The sequence below is a fragment of the Piliocolobus tephrosceles genome, chromosome 13, assembly GCF_002776525.5.
Source record: "Piliocolobus tephrosceles isolate RC106 chromosome 13, ASM277652v3, whole genome shotgun sequence".
Taxonomy (NCBI): domain Eukaryota; kingdom Metazoa; phylum Chordata; class Mammalia; order Primates; family Cercopithecidae; genus Piliocolobus; species Piliocolobus tephrosceles.
The window spans coordinates 101539207-101556742 of record NC_045446.1 but is presented as its reverse complement, the minus strand read 5'-3'; the positions used below and the strand labels follow the sequence as shown (position 1 = coordinate 101556742).

General features: G+C 42.4%; 1 protein-coding gene across 5 annotated transcripts in view; it reads left to right on the top strand.

The window, feature by feature from the left end:
* ALG9 (ALG9 alpha-1,2-mannosyltransferase) overlaps positions 1-17536 on the top strand; it is a 95972-nt gene that overhangs the window by 65876 nt on the left and 12560 nt on the right. For 4 of the 5 annotated variants that reach the window (XM_023208214.2, XM_023208215.2, XM_023208217.2 and 1 more), the window contains one exon: positions 1703-1833. In XM_023208214.2, the coding sequence (XP_023063982.2) occupies positions 1703-1833 (131 nt within the window). Of the gene's footprint in view, positions 1-1702; positions 1834-17536 lie in introns of those variants that run through there. The other variant, XR_002730896.2, reaches the window with a different exon arrangement.

Here is a 17536-nt window from a genome sequence, read left to right as displayed (position 1 = left end):
CCAGGTTCAAACAATTCTCCTGCCTCAGCCTCCCAAGTAGCTGGGATTACAGGCATATGCCACCAAACCCAGCTAATTTCTGTATTTTTGGTAGAGATGGGGTTTCCCCATGTTGGCCAGGTGGATCTCGAACCCCTGACCTTAGGTGATCTCTCCACCTTGGCCTCCCAAAGTGCTTGGATTACAGGCGTGAGCCACCGTGCCTGGCTAATAAGATTCTGTACTTTTTTATAGAGCACTCTCATCTTTTATTAGATTTATTCTAAGGTAAACATTTTCAAATGCTTGTAAATTGTATTTTTATAAAATTTCATTTTGTTTATTGCTATGGAGTATATGACATTGATTGACATCCTGTAAGTCTGAATTTTTGCTAAACTCTCTTAATAATTCCAAAATTTATTTGTAGAGTCTTCTGGACCAGTTGTATCATTGTGATGAATGAGTTTTGTTTCTTCCTTTCTACTTGTTCTGCCCTGTGTTTCTTTTTCTAGTCTTACCCTACTGACTAGATTCTCTAGTACAGCGTTGAACAGAGTAGTGATAGCAAGCAGCCTTGACTTATTCTGGATCCCAAAGGAAAAGCTTTTAGTCCTTCAACGTCAAGTGTGATATTTGCTGCATATCTGTACATGTTTCAAATAGTCTTTATCTTAGCTGACGTCTAACTACCTAAGAGGACTCTTTTTTGGTTTTAATTGTTTTAAAAATGTTTTTTTGAAGCAGGTCTCTCTTTTGCCCAGGCTGGAATGCAGTGGCATGATCTTGGCTAACTTCAGCCTTGATCTCTGAGGCTCAAGTGATCCTCCCACCTCAGCGTCCTGAGTAGCTGGAACTAAAGGTGTGTGCCACCACACCTAGCTGATTTTTATATTTTTTTTTTATAGAGTTGGGGTTTCACCATGTTGCCCAGGCTGGTCTTGAACTCCTGGGTTCAAGTGATCTGCACACCTCGGCCTCCCAAGGTGCTGGGACTACAGGCGAGAGTCACCGCACCTGGCTCAGCATTGTTTTAAATGAAATATTTCAATATTCTCCTTTAAGCATTTACAATATTCTGATAGATCCATGTTATCAGCAACTGGCTGACTCTGCTTTTGTTAATACACAATATTAATATAATACATAGTATTAACAGAAGCAGAGTTCTGATACCTCACTTTTACTAAACTTTTGCTGCAGGGGCTGTTCCCATGTCTCTGTCAATTCTGTTGAATATTTGAAGGAGATGATATGCATGATATTTCTGTACTCCTGTGAGGTGTAGTGTAACCTCCTATGGCTGTCAGGAGAGGCAGGCCTTCTCACACATTAGCATCTGTGTTTAGTCATGCCCTTTGAGTCTGTGGAATAAGAGGTGATGGACTGGAAGGGAGCATTAGTGAGCAGAAGATGATAGGTTTTCCAGAGGTAGACTGTGGGCTAATGGTGGCTTTGGAAGTGTCTATGGGACTAGAAAGACTTAAGAACTCAACCTGGAATCAGACCAGCCAAAGCCTACATATGTCTGAATGAGTGTGCCTATCCCCCACAAGAGCCTGAATACTCTTATCTGAGTGGAGAGAGCACAGGCAACATTGTCTGAAGACTTGGATGTTTGTTCTTCCAAAGCTCTGTGAAGTTTTAGGATTGCAATTGCTGTTCTCTACCCAGAAGGAACCTTCGAAATTACTAATGAAGAGTTGGCCTTTCTCCATTTCAGATCGATATCAGTAAATGCCATTATTTAGTGGATTTGGACACCATGAGAGAAACACCTCGGGAGCCAAAATATTCATCCAATAAAGAAGAATGGATCAGCTTGGCCTATAGGCCATTCCTTGATGCTTCTAGGTATGTGGCTTTAATCCTATGGGATATTCCAGGACTAGTAAGGGTAAAAATTGGATTCTAGGATTTTATAATTTCCAGTCCTGGGCTGACTCTGGTGGCCATCGTGTGTGTGTTTGTGTGTGTGTGTGTATGTGTGTGTGTGTGAGATGGAGTCTCACTCTGTTGCCCAGGCTGGTGTGATCTCAGTTCCCTACAACCTCTGCCTCCCGGATTCAAGTGATTCTCCTGCCTCAGCCTCCCAAGTAGCTGGGATTACAGGTGCACACTACCACGCCTGGCTAATTTTTGTATTTTTGGTAGAGACAGGGTTTTGCTATATTGGCCAGGCTCTTCTCCAACTCCTGACCTCAGGTGATCCACCCGCCTTGGTCTCCCAAAGTGCTGGGATTACAGGCGTGAGCCACCGCGCCCGGCATGTCGTTTTCTTTTTATCTGGGTCCAGTTTCCTGAGAAATCTAAAGGATTTCTTTTTTGAGGCAGCAGAATGCAAAGTATATTCTGGTTTCACCCAAGTGAAAGGATCCAAGTAAAGCAGATAGGTCTGCTGAAGAAAGCACAAGTGTTTGACACTGATTATTTTTGGCAACCAGCTTCAGCTGAGAGCATTTTGACACTGTTAGGAAGATGGACTATGCCCTTTGAGGAACTAGAAGTTCATGTTCATTATTTTCAGGCTCAAGGCTCAGCCAGGGCTGAGATACACCTTATTCAGTCTTAAATAGAGAGACCAAATGGACCAGGGCTTGGCTCGCTCTTCAGAAAGGTCTCAGAATTAATGATAAGAGGGGATCAAGCATTCAGGTAAGGGAGTAATGGGGAAGGGGAGTTGGAGAGGTCAAGGTATCTGAGGGCAGAGGTCCAGGTAAATAGACAGTTGGAGTTAGGGAGATCCAGGGAGGCCTGGTGAGCAGAGCCCAGGAGCCAGGAGGTCTGGAAGGAAGAAAAAGACAGAGGCCCTGGTCCTGAGAGTCAGGTCTGGGGCTCAGAAACTGGGACTGGGCCCAGGACAGGACTCCAGAAAGGTGAAGTAAGCACAAGTACTAGGTGTAAGTCTGAGGAACCAGAATATTGATCAGGATACCAAGACAGGAAATGAAATATGGAGAGAAAGGCAAGGGTCCCTAATTACTGACATGGAGGTATAAGGCTGGTTCTTCACGAGTAAGCAAGAATCCAGTTCTGAGTGAGTTCAATTAAAGCTGGACTAGCAGGAAGGCCGAGATGCTGACCTGGATACCAGGTCACTAGCTTGGTCATAGAAGTGAGGCCAAAACTGAGTTTGGTGAGCTGCGGTAGCCCAGGCAGGTCATTGGGCTTTTAGACTGAATCTCTTCAGTGACTTTATAGATAATTACAACTGGCAAGGATGGGATGGTTGGGGAGAGGAGGGCAGTCAAGAGGCACCTGAGTTCCTGAGTGATTCTTGAATATAGGCTCTTGAGCCACACTCTCATCCTGTAAGTCTTTTTGTAGCCTGAAGTCATTCCCTCAAGTATCCGATACATAATTTCTAGGAGTGCCATTTCTACATAATGGGAAATAGTGCTTCTTCTTAACAACAACAACAACAAACATTTTTTTTGAGACAGTCTCACTCTGTCACCACGCTGGAGTGCAGTGGCACAATCTCAGCTCACTGTAACCTCTACCTCCTGGGCTCAAGCAATCCTCCCACCTCAGCTTCCCAAGGCACCTACCACCATGCCCAGCTAATTTTTGTATTTTTTGTAGCGATGAGGTTTTGCCATATTGCCCAAGCTGGTTTTAAACTTGTAAGCTCAAGCTATCCGCCCACCTCAGTCTCAGTCTTTTTTTTTTTTTTTGACATGGAGTCTTGCTCTGTCTCCCAGTCTGGAACACAGTGGCGCAACCTCAGCCCCAAAGTGCTAGGATTGTAGATGTGAGCCACCATGCCTGGCCCTTAGCACATATTTTTTGGGAGCCTGCAGTGTTCTGGGTGATTTGGACATATAGTGAATAAAACAAAGATCTTTCTTCTAATGAAGCTTGTTTGGAGTTGGGTAGGGAAGACATATAATGTATAAGAAAATAAGTTATATAGTATATTAGAGGATGATAAATGCAAGGAAAAAGTGTATTGGGTTAAGAGCAGCATTGAGAGTTCCATGAGAGCTGGGGGTTACACTTTGAGCTAGGGTGGTCAGAGTCGCCCTCAATGAAAAGATGATATTCAAACAAAGACTTGAAAGATGTAAGGGCATTAGCCACGTGGACATCTGAGGGAACAGCTAGTGAAACGCTGTGGCATGAGGAAGAAACAGGAGGCCAGTGAGGCTGGAGCTGAGCAAGAGTGAAGAATAGCAGGTGGTGTGGTCAGAGTGCAGTAGGAGTGAGAGTGCAGGTCATAAAGAGCTTTGTAGGCTGTTGAAAGGCCTATACTCTCAATTAAATGGGGAGCCACTGTAGGGTTTTGAGCAGAGACTTGATATAACTTTTAAAAGGATCATTTTCAGTTCTGTGCTGAGAATAAATGGTAGCAAGTAAGAATAGAAGCAGGGAGACCAGTTAGGCCACTCTTGTAATAGGCCAGGCAAGAGATGAGGGTTCTTCAGATCAGGAAGAGGGCAGTGGAGATAATGAGAGGTAGTTATGCTGAGGATATAGAGAAATGCACTGAATTTGAGGTGTGAAAGAAAGGAGGGAAAGATGATGCCTAGGGATTTTGATCCAAGAAACTAGAAAAATGAAATTGCTATTAATTGAGATGGGAGAAACTGCAAGTAGAACAGGTTTTAGGGGTACAGTGAGAGATAAGCTTTAGTTAACTTCCATATCAGTCAAACTTAACTGGTCAGTTGCCAGGCAAGTAGAATTATTGAACTGACAGCTAGACATCCAGTCTAGAGTTCAAGGGAGAAGTCTGAGCTAGAGACTCAGACTCATTTAGAACTGTTGGCATTTAGATGATATTTTTCAAAAACATGAGACTGGATGAGATCACCAAAGGAGAGAATGAAGTTAGGGACGAGATGAGGCCGGGGAAACTCCAGTATGTAGAGATTAGGGAGAAGAGGAGGAACCAGCAAAGGTGACTGAGGGCGATCATCAGTAAAGTAGTAGGAAACCTAGGAGAGGAGAGTACCCTGGAAGCTAAGGGAAGAAAATGTTTTCAGGAGGAAGGAGTGGTCACCTGTGTCAGAAGTTGTTGATAAAACAAGTAAAATGAAGAATAACAACTGTCCATTAGATTTGGCAACTGGTAAAGGCAATTTGGGTGCAGTGGGCGGGGTGTAGGGACTGGAGAGATTGATTAGAAAGGTTGAAGTGAGAACAGGAGAAGAATTGGGATAGCAAATATGGACAAGTCTTTTGAAGAGTTTTGCTATACAGGGAAGCAGGGAAATAGGACTATATCTGGTGGTGGGTGTCAGAAAAAGTGATAACTGGAGATTTTTTATCTTTTAAAAAAAAACTTTTAGGATGGCCAGGTGCAGTGGCTCACACCTGTAATCCCAGCACTTTGGGAGGCCGAGGCAGGTAGATCACTTGAGGCCAGGAGTTCGAGACCAGCTTGGCCAACATGACGAAACCCTGTCTCTATTAAAAATACAAAAAAAATTAGCTGGTTGTGGTGGTGTGCACCTATAGTCCCAGCTACACGGGAGGCTGAGACATGAGAATTGCTTGAACCTGGGAGGCGGAGGTCGCAGTGAGCCAAGATCGCACCACTGCACTCCAACTCCAACCTGGGTGACAGAGCGAGACCTTGTCTCAAAACAGCAACAACAACAACAACAAAAAAAGCAATGGATGAACCTACATAGACACATCATTATCATCCAAAGCCCACAGTTTACATTAGGATTCACTCTTTTTTTTTTTTTTTGAAACAGAGCCTCTCTCTGTCACCCAGGCTGGAGTGCAGTGGCTCGATCTCGGCTCACTACAAGTTCCGCCTCCCAGGTTCACGTCATTCTCCTGCCTCAGCCTCCCGAGTAGCTGGGACTACAGGCGCCACCACCTTGCCTGGCTAATTTTTTGTATTTTTTTTTTTTTTTTTTTTTGAGAGGGAGTCTCGCTCTGTAGCCCGAATTTTTTGTATTTTTAGTAGAGACGGGGTTTCACCATGTTGGCCAGGATGGTATTGATCTCCTGACCTCGTGATCCGCCCGCCTCGGCCTCCCAAAGTGCTGGGATTACAGGCGTGAGCCACCGCGTCCCGCCCAGGGTTCACTCTTTGGTGTTACACAGTTCTATGGCATAATGTCATGTGTGTCCCATTACCGTTTCATGTGAAATAGTTTCACTGCTCCAAAACTCTGTGCTCTGCCTCCATGCTCTATTCTCCCCTGCTACATTCCCAGACAACCACTAATCTTTTTACTGTCTTCATAGTTGTGCCTTTTCTAGAATGTTATATAGTTTGAATCATACAGCAAGCTTTTCATATTGAGTTCTTTCACTTAGCAAGCTGCATTTAAGTTTCTTCTGAGTCTTTTCATGGCTTAATAGCTTATTTCTTTTGAACTCTGAGTAATATTCCATTGTCTGGATGTGCCACAGTTTATTCACCTACTGAAGGATATCTTTGGTTGCTTCCAAGTTTTGACAGTGGTCTTAATTCAGACTGCTATAACAAATTATCATAAACTGGGTGGCTTAAACAACAAACATTTACTTCTCACAGTTTTGAAGGCTGGAAGACCAAGATCACGGTGCCATTATAGTAAAGTTCTGGTAAAGGCCATCTTTCTGGCTGCAGACAGCTGACTTGTATCCTCACATGGCTGAAAGAAGACCAGCTCTCTAGCCTCGTCTTATAAAGACATTAATCCCATTCTTGAGCGCTCCACTCTTATGACCTAATTCCCTCCCAAAGGCCCACCTCCAAATACCATCACATTGGTGATTAGACTTCAACATACGAATTTCGAGGGGACACTAACAGCCCATAACAGCAATTATGAATAAAGCTGCTGTAAACATCCCTGTGCAGGTGTTTGTGTGGACATACATTTTCAACTCCTTTGGGTAATACCAAGGCGTATGATTGCTGGATTGTATGGTAAGAGTCTGTTTAGTTTTGCAAGAAGCTGCCAGATTGTCTTCCAGAGTGGCTGTATCATTTTGCATTCCTACCAGCAATGAATGAATGCGTTCCTGTTGCTCCACATCCTTGCAGCCATTTGGGATTATCAGTGTTTTGAATTTTGGCCATTCTAATGGGTGTATAGTGGTATTTCATTGTTGTTTTAATTTACATTTCTCTAATATGATGCAGAGCATCTTTTCATGTGCTTATTTGCCATCTGAGTATCTTTTTCAGTGAGGTGTTTGTTAAGTCTTTGGGCATTTTTTAATTGGGTTGTTCATTTTTTTAGTGTCGGGTTTTTTGTTTGTTTTTGAGACAGGGTCTCACTCTGTCACCCAGGCCGGAGTACAATAGTGTAGTCATAGCTCACTGTAACCTCTAACTCCTGGGTTCAAGTAGTTCTCTCACCTCAGCGCCCCAAAGCGCTCGCATTACAGGCATAGGCCACCACACCCAGTGTTATTGTTGAGTTTTAAGAGTTCCCTGTATATTTTGGATAACAGTCCTTTATTTGATATGTCTTTTGCAAGTATTTTCTCCCAGTCTGTGGCTTGTCTTCTCACTGTTGACAGAGTCTTTCACAGAGCAGAAATATTTTATTTTAATGAAGTCCATCTTCTCAATTATTTTTTCATAAATCATGCCTTTGGTGTTGTATCTAAAAAGTCATTGCCAAACCCAAGTTCATTTAGATTTTCTCCTATATTATCTTCTAGGCGTTTTATACTTTCAGCTTTGTTAGGTTTTTTTTCTTTTTCTTTTTCTTTTTTTTTTTGAGACGGAGTCTTGCTCTGTCGCCCAGGCTGGTGTGCAGTGGCACACTCTCGATTCACTGCAACCTCCACCTCCCAGGTTCAAGCGATTCTGCTGCCTCAGCCTCCCAAGTAGCTGGGATTACAGGCACCCACCACCATGCCCAGCTCATTTTTGTATTTTTAGTAGAGACGAGGTTTCACCACGTTTGCCAGGCTGGTCTGAAACTCCTGACCGGAAGTGATCCACCCACACTGCAGTCTCCCAAAGTGTTGAGATTACAAGTGTGAGCCACCATGCCCAGCCTATACTTTTACTTTTTATATTTAGGTCTATGGCCTGTTTTGAGTTAATTTTTGTGGAGTGTGTAAGATCTGTGTCTAAATTAATTTTTTTGCATGAGGATGCACGGTTGTTCCAGCACCATTTGTTGAAAAGACTGTTTTTTATTGTGTTGCCTTTGTTCCTTTGTCAGAGATTTATATTTGACTGTATTTATGTGGATCTACTTTTGGGCTCTCTATTCTGTTCCACTGACCTATTTGTCTTTTCTTTCTCCAGTATCACACTGTCTTGATTATTGTAGCTTTATAGTTAAGTCTCACAGTTGGGTAGTGTCAATCCCCCAACTTTGTTCTTTTTTTTTTTTTCTCCGAGATGGAGTCTTACTCTGTCATCCAGGTTGGAGTGCAGTGCTGCGATCTTGGCTTATTGCAACCTCTGCCTCCTGGGTTGAAGAGATTCTCCTGCATCAGCCACCCAAGTAGTTGGGATTACAGGCGTGTGCCACCACGCCTGGCTATTGTTGTTTTTTTTAGTGGAGATGGAGTTTCACAGTGTTGGCCAGACTGGTCTCGAACTCCTGACCTCAAGTGATCCTCCCACCTTGGCCTCCCAAAGTATTGGGATTACAGGTATGAGCCACTGCACCTCACCAACTTTATTCTTCTTTAATATTATTTTGTGGATTCTGGGTCTTTTGCCTCTACATGTAAACTTTAGAATCAGTTTGTGAACATCCACAAAATAACTTACTGGGATTTTGATTGAGATTTTATTTAATCTATAGATCAAATTGGGAAGAACTGACATCTTGACAGTACTGAGTCATCCTATCCATGAATGTTGCTAAATTTATACTGAAGTATTATTGCATTTTTGGAAGTGTGATGGTAGGAATCTGGACATTTTCTTCCAATGGCCTTGCCTTTCTCGGTGAAGTAGGAAGTGGGATTATCAGCTGAGAAAGGAGCTTAAGGGATGAGGTGGTAAGAGATTTGAGGAGAAAGAAGGTGTGAAATAATTGAGGAGAGTGAGAGACACAGAAGCTGGAGAAATACAGTGTGATTGGAGGACAGGATCCAGAACCCGTTGGAGCCTTAAATGGGGCCATGTAGTTGCTTTTTCTCTTTTTCACTTATGTATAGTTACAGCTTCACTGTGAGGCACAAAACAGGTAAATTTAACCAGGGTTTTTTTTTTTTTTTAACTTTATCACAGTGTAATTTACATGTCATCCAGTTCATCCACTTAAAGTATACAATTAAATGATTATTACTAAAGTTACCAAGTTGTATAACCATTACCACAGTTCAATTTTAAAACATTGTTATCACCCCAGTAAGATACCTCATTCCCACTGCCATCTCCAGGGATCCCGCTAATCTATTCTCTGCTTCTATAGGTTGCCTTTTCTGGACATTTCATGTAAGTGGAATCATATGTGGAGTTTAGTGTCTGGCTTCTTTCACTCAGCCTGTTTTTGAGGTTCATTCATGTTATAGCATTTATCAGTAGTTGTCTGTTTTTATTGCTGAATACTGTTCCATTGTCTAATCCTTCACTAACTGATGGACATTTCCATTGTTTACACTTTTTGGCTATTAGGAATAATGCTGCTATGAATCTTCTATGTACATCTTTGTGTAGGGGCTTGGGCTTTAGTTAAGAAAGTTCAACACAGCCTGAAGGGACAAGGGAACTGAAGGTTTCTGCAGGGAAGTGATCTAATGAGTGACCATGACCTTAAGAAGCTGGTAAGGAGGGAAGTTGGGGGGAAATATTGGGAGAGTAGGAGACAGTGAAAGGTGGTAGGATCATGGATGGGTGTTCAAAGCATTGCCAGAACTGGAGTAGTAACACACAGCTGGAGAGATAGAAGCAGCAGTGATGGTAGGAAGTTCTCAGCATCACACGTGTTCTTTGGTACCTGGCTTGTTGTTTATTATAGTATTTGGGGTGGGGCTCTATTGTGCCTTCATTTTTGATTTGAGAAAACTGTGACAACATGAGACCTGGGCCTGGAAAGATCCCCAGCTCTGAGGGGACAGCAGATCTCAAGCAACCTTACTAGTAACTGGGGAATGCCTTCAGAGAATTTTCATTTCCCATTAACTGTTCAGAGCATGATTTTCACAACCACCTGTTGAGAAAGAAAGAATCATTTGGGTCAAGAGCCAAAGAGGTACAGTTCATATGTAAAGGACAGTGAAGACAGCCTGGGGTTTGAAGACCTGTGAATTTAATCCTGGCCACTTGGTGTTCGTACCATTCTGATTCCAAACTTTCATATCAGTAAAACAGGTAACTATTTTATGTATTTTCTGGGATTGTATAAGAATTAAATGAGATTGAATATATGAAAGTCCGTTTACATTCTAAAACATTATGGAAATGTTAAACCTTTTAATTAATTAGCAGGCTATCTAGCATTCCAGAATTATGCTGATTTTCTTTACATTTATCTTCCTCAGCATTTTCTAGTATATATTGGTCTAACTGCAAAAACAGCAGGATGCTACAGCCAGTTTTGCCACAGCAGTTTCTATCTGTGAGCACCATGACATATGATGTTGCTGACTTTGGGCCAATTAAGGTAGACTGTATCGTCAGAGCCTGTGTGCCTCAGAGCTGAGATGGTGCATAAAATGCTTTTGTGAGCATAATCTTGAAATGCCTTCACACTTATTTACTGGAGCAATTAAAGTTCCTCTGTCATCTTGAAACAATGGTTTTTGTACTTTAGCAATTTATATATTAAGAAGAAATAATGGTCCATTCATATGTAATGGTCACTTGTGTCTTAGACCCTAGATAAGATGGGGCTGCACACCTCACTATTCTCTGACTCTTTCTGAGAAAAGGAAAAGGTTTTAATAGGCCTATGACACAGAGCCACATGATCTGTTTAGAAATGTAAGTGGGTTAATTTCTCAAATGTTTAAGTTCCTAAAATCCAAACCTGCTTTTTTTTATTGTTTATTTTTCTGAGATCATTTATTCTTTCTTCCATTGTCTGTCTGTCCACCCATCACTCATCTCCAGTTAGCAAATATTGATTGAACACTGCCAGGCACTATGATAGACTGTAGGTAGACAGGGATAAACAACAGTACATACCAGGTCCCTGTCCTCTTGGACCTTACAATACAATGATGAGGCTGACCTTCAACAAATAGCCACGCAAATCAATAGGTAATTACAATATGTACTATGTGCTTGAAGAGGAAAGTACAGGGTGTTGCAAGTGGAGCAGTGGGGAGACTTGGAGTCTTCCTGGTATGTTCCTAAGTCAGCTGGTTGGGCCGGTTTGGAGGTACTGAATATCTGGTCTGTCCTTGTTATAGAGTTAGATTCTTTTTTATTTTTTGAGAGGGAGTCTCGCTCTGTCGCCCAGGCTGGAGTGCAGTGGCATGACCTTGGCTCACTACAAACTCTGCCTCCTGTGTCCAAGTGATTCTCCTGCCTCAGCCTCCCGAGTAGCTGGGACTACAGGCATGTGCCACCACGCCTGGCTAATTTTTTGTATTTTTTAGTAGAGACAAGATTTCACCATGTTAGCCAGGATGGTCTCAATCTCCTGACCTTGTGATCCACCTGCCTCAGCCTCCCAGAGTGCTGGGATTACAGGCATGAGCCACCACACCTGGCCTAGAATTAGATTCTTTAAGGCACATAAAAGAAGTGATTAGACACAGACTTCTCCCTTGAATAACTTAAAACTTTTGTAGGAAGACCTACACGTATGAAAACAACTTGAAAATAGTGTTAAGACCAGGCCGGGCGCAGTGGCTCACGCCTGTAATCCCAGCACTTTGGGAGGCCGAGGCAGGCAGATCATGAGATCAGGAGATCGAGACCATCCTGGCTAACACGGTGAAACCCTCTCTCTATTAAAAATACAAAAAATTGGCTGGGCGTGGTGGCGGGCGCCTGTAGTCACAGCTACTTGGGAGGCTGAGGCAAGAGAATGGTGTGAACCTGGGAGGCAGAGCTTGTAGTGAGCCAAGATCGCGCCACTGCACTCCAGCCTGGGCGACAGAGCGAGACTCCATCTCAGAAAAAAAGAAAATAGTGTTAAGACCATAGAGGCACCAAATCATGCTAGAACTTTGAAGAAAAGAGGGACCTGTGGAGGTTAGAGTACACTTGGAAGGCTTCCTGAAAGAGGGGGTGCTTGAGCTGAAGAAAAGTAGGATTAAATAAGTACTGGTGGTAAGGAGGGAAGAATCACTTATTTAATTCAAGAAGCAATCATGAGTAAAAGTGGAAAGATATAAAATGCCTGTTGGATGAGAGGCCCAAAAGTCAGCATCAAAAAGTTCTATTTACCTCTTTGGCTGGTTTGAATTTGCTTTTATGTAAGGTAATCTGTAATGTATCATCCATATCAGAAGTCTTTTGAAAGTAAAAGGGGTCCTGTCCTGGATAAATTGAAATATATGATCATCTTGCTTTAATGTGACCCGAATAAAGAGACTTGTTCCAAAAAGCAGGATGGCAGAAAGAAGATATATAGATACAGTTTCTTTGCTCCACAGTCCGTTTGCTATATGAATTTGCCCATAGTTTACTTGTTTGATTTAACTTGCTGACATTTCTTATTATTGTAGCCTAGATTGGGCCTCAGCTGTCTGAAAGAGAAGCAATCAGCGTAGTTTGAAGGCAGTACCAGCATGTTTGCTTGTTTGTTTGTTTGTTTGTTTAAAAAAAAAAATGGAATCAGCTAGGCACGGTGGCTCACGCCTGTAATCCCAGCACTTTGGGAGGCCAAGGCGAGTGGATCATGAGGTGAAGAGATCAAGACCATCCTAGCCAACATAGTGAAACCCCGTCTTTACTAAAAATACAAAAATTAGCTGGGCGTGGTGGTGCGTGCCTGTAGTCCCAGCTACTCGGGAGGCTGAGGCAGGAGAATCGCTTGAACCCGGGAGGTGGAAGTTGGAGTGAGCCGAGATCACACCACTGCACTCCAGCCTGGTGAGAGAGCGAGACTCTGTCTTAAAAAAAAAAAAAAAAAAATTATACTGTGAGTTATATGTAATTGGAGTCTCCACTTCTGGGAGTTGCAACCTAAAGATGATTGGGACAATTTTGTGATTGGGGCACATTTAGGAATTCCACATGTCTGTGAATGTATGAAGAAGCCTGTTGAAATTGTTGCAAGATAAGCAACATCCTTATTGTTGGACTGATGGAGTAGTACTTACTAAATAAGGCTAAATGGTATTAGACCATTGGGGAGAATGACAGCCCAGATGTTCGTTCACTTCTTTTCCTAATTGGCTGCTGCTTTGCCTTATTAGAGGCCTACAAACCCCAGACCCCATTAGTTTGAGAGAAGATCCAGGCATAAGATCTTAATCACCATGTTCTAGTCGCTGCTCACACAACTAGTACCAGAGCTGCAACTTCCATTCCCTGAGTTTGCCATGTCTCTGGCTAATTTTATAAAGGTTTATCAAACTCTCAGGATATGGAATCTAAACTATTTGACAGTATCACTTTTTAGACCAGACACATTTGTTACTCTGTGGCCATCTCACATTACATACTTTCTAAAATAAAAGAGAATTTTTTTTTTCTTCAAAGCATGATATAATTGCTACACGAATAAAATAGCTGACACGTGGGCAGATGTGTTGCCTACTCTGAGAGTCCCCAGAGAGGAGTGAAGGGAGAGTGTTGCAGTAAATCACCAGCTCAATGGTGGGTGCCTATCTAAGTGTGCTGAGAGTGTTTGGTTGTGGGAGTCTGGTGGGAAATGCCTCTCCAGGATATTGGAGTTGGCTTCATGAGCAACAGGGCCTGTTTGTAGCTTCGGAAACAAGTTGGGAGTCCCTGTCAGTGCTTTGCACAGCCACTTTCCACCCACTGTTTCCTCCTTCATTATAGGTCCCTTTTGTCTTGCTTGCTTGCTTTGCTTTCACCTTTAGTTTGGGGATTGTGGGATTTTATTTTTCTGTATTTTTTTCTTTTTGAGACAGGGTCTCGCTCTGTTGCCCAGGCTGGAATGCAATGACACAATCTCTGTTCACTGCAACCTCCACCTCCTGGGCTCAAGCCATCCTCCCATCTCAGCCTCCCGAATAGGTGGGACTACAGGCACGGACTCCCACGCCTGATTTTTGTGTTTTTTGTAGAGACAGGGTTTCACCATGTTGGCCAGGCAATTGCAGATGAAGAGTAAATACAAATAAGGAGTTAGATGTTGAAACCTTTAGCTGATATGGCAGGAGAGGGGCCTTTTCTAGTCAAAGGGCCCCTGCAGCAGCAAGTTGGGGACTGTGCTGATAACATATACTGCTTATTATGTTCTTTCAGTGCCTAGCATAAGATTCTCAGTGGCCACTGAACTTTGGCTGTTCTGGGGACTTTACTAAGACCATGGCTCTCCTTTTAGCCTCTAAGAGGTGAACCCAGTAGCTCTGAGGCCTAAAGAGTCCATGGCACTTAGATTCATTTTTGTCCTATGTTGTAGAGAGTAATCTGGTTGAAGGGAGCCAGCCCTTAGCTCCAGCATAAGCAGAACTATTTCTCTGTGGAAGATAAGACCATTGGATTGATCACTATAAAGGGCAAATTAGCCAGAAGCATTTGTTCCAGCTATTGCTGTGTAACAGTCATCCATACTTAGTGGCGTAAAATGACAATAGTTGATTATTGTTTCCTCTCATGGTTCTGGGAGTTGATGGGCTCAACCAGCCAGTTCTTACTCAGGATCTCCAATGCATTAGCCATCAGATAGTGGCTGGGGCTGGAGGCAGCTGAGCGGCTTTCTCACTCATATGTCTGGATGCTGGCTCTTGGCTAGATCTCAGCTGGGGCTGTCTGCCAGAACACCTATCTGTGTCTTCTCTATGTGGCTTGGGCTTCCTTATAGCATGGTGGCTGACTTCCAAGAGTAAGCATCTCAAGATCTGCATAGTTTTTTTTGACCTAGCCTGGAAGTCACACAGTATCACTTCCTCCTCATTCTGTTAGTTGGCAGCAAGCCAGTTGAATAACTCATGCTCAAGGGGAAAAGAATTAGACTTCCTCTGTTGATGGGAGGAGTGTCAAAGAAGTATGGACATGCTTTAAAGCCACTGCATATCTTGTAACGCCATTCTCCATCCAAACTGGATAATCTTTGAAACTTTTCTTTTTAAAGGTGATTTCTTACCGAAGAGGCATATGGTATACGCAATAGTCCAGCAGGCTATTTCCATCTGCAGCTTCTTATTACCCAGGTGGAAGGGGAGACTCCACCCCATGGCAGAATTTGGTTACAGGCCAACAGTTTGACATGCTTCAGATGGTGCTTCCATCCTTTGGGTAGAATTAGTTCTCCCTCCTAAGCAGTAATTGAAGTGTTTTTGTTTTTTCCCTGCATGTCAATCATGGTGGTGCCCTTAGCTTCCTCAGCAATGCCAAGAATACTGAGAAACAGGAAAAAGAGATCAGAGTTTCTATACTTTGGTATTTATCAACTTTTATTCTCTCATACTTTGTTTCACTCTCTGTCAGTTTTTGGCTTTTCCTCCTCTTATTCTCCCAGGATGCTTTCTTGAGACCCTTCATCTGGCAGAGCTACCCCAGGCCAGATTTGGCTTCAAGACACATGGTGTTTTGCCATTATTCAGTTGCTTAATCATTAAAATCTGCTGACATTTTAAGAAGAATAAACCTTTTTTCATTTTTCTGAAGCTTGGAGAGTCTGCTTTCTATTGTTGTGAAATGAGTTCTCTAGGAAGAAACCATTTACAGACCATCTGTTCTCTAAGTCCATGCCATAGAGGCTCTCAGGTTTGAAGAGCATATAACCTGTTTTAGGACCACTGCTACTTTTAGCTGCCTTAGTCTAAGCAGGCAGCATCATCTGAGGTCTTTGTTCTGAGTTCGTTGAGAGTTAGAACCATATTACATGTTGATTCTCTAAAACTCCTAGCACATTATAGAGTCTTAGAAAATATGTATTGATTATGTATTTCACATTCTTAAAACTGGATTTATACTAGAGTAAATAGAAAAAAGATGGCATAAGGCTTTCTTCAGAAGCTTCTGATGCCCTTATTTGGTAAAATAAAGATTATTGAGTTATTTTAAAGCATACTCATTGTTTATTTCATCTCTGTAAAGCTTGCCAGAATCATCTGCTGATGTGACCCCAATCCTTCTGTTTGTCACATAAAAGAAGCCCAAATGAGGGTCCGAAGAGCAGGGATAAAAACTCTCTCGAATGTTGGCATCTTCTCCACAGGACTGATGAATAGAATATAGAGTACCTTTATATCTAAGTAACTGTCAGATGGGAAAAAAGACTGGTGAAGAGCATTTCTCCAGCAACCTTGATGGGACTGAGGTCAGAAAATAGCCAGTTGCCTAATAGCATTTTTTCCCACTTCCTCATTCTGAATATTTGCTAAAGGTGAGTGATCAAAAGGTTATGATGTTATGCCAGATGTTGGCCAAGGCCACAAATCAGTGGAATGATTCACTCTGTATACCAGTCTCACGATGCCACGATTCCGGTTTGTGCCTCAGTAAACTTCCTAGTCATTACACATAATGGATTTTTGAAGGTTGCTCCAGATAGCCAAAATCATGAATATTTATTGAACATCAAGGGTCTATTGAACATTCCTGCTCAAAGTAAAATATACTGGTCACATGGATAATGCTGATTCAGCAAATTCTATGTAAATGGCCACCTGCGGGGTATATTGCCATTATGCAATTATAGGACCTTCTGCAGTATATTTTCTTTGCCAACATGCCTTCCATGCCTCCCTTGCACTCTGACATCCCATAGCCACCACAGTCCCCCAGCTCCCCACTCTAGACTGCTGCTTTGCTCTGTCCCGTGTAATGGCTTTAGGATTGAATTGCTTAGGAAGAGAACAGAAAAAATAACTTCAGATTATTTTTGATATTTCCTTTTCCTTGTGGAAGATGAATATTGTAAGAAGGGTGGGAGGTAAACCAGATGCTCTGTCACAGCATAGGCATTCATTCATTCACAGACTATTTATTGAGGACTTTCTGTGGCACTTTCCTAAAAACTAGAGATGGAGCAGTTAGATAAAATTCCATCCTCAAGGGACTGGTGGAGTATAACATACAGCATGGAACTCCTCTTTTGTATAACAGGGTTGTAAGTCACCTTTGCATTAGTTATCATTAGAATAATGTTTCTCACCACATTTTCTGTTAAAAACGTAACAGTCACATTTTTGCTCCATACCAGCTTTTTGAGACGTGCTTAAATTGCTTGATATGGAACTATAGGTTGACTGTCACTAAGTCTTGAAGGAATTCTGAGATTCTCTTCAGAATTGAAGATAGCTGCAAAAGCCAAGTTCTGCACTAACGGTTGTAGAAAATATCTCACTGAAAGGTGAGCTAAATGCAAGAGAGAAAGAAACTAACTTGAAAAAGCTGCAGCTGGAAAGACAACTGGCAGTGAGCTTAGATTACAGGTTTACAGGGGATATTAATGCTCGGATGGATGGATGGATGGATGGATGGATGGATGGATGGATGGATGGATGATGGGATGGATGGATAGATAGGTAGGTAGGTAGGTAGGTAGATAGATAGATAGATAGATAGATAGATAGATAGATAGATAGATAG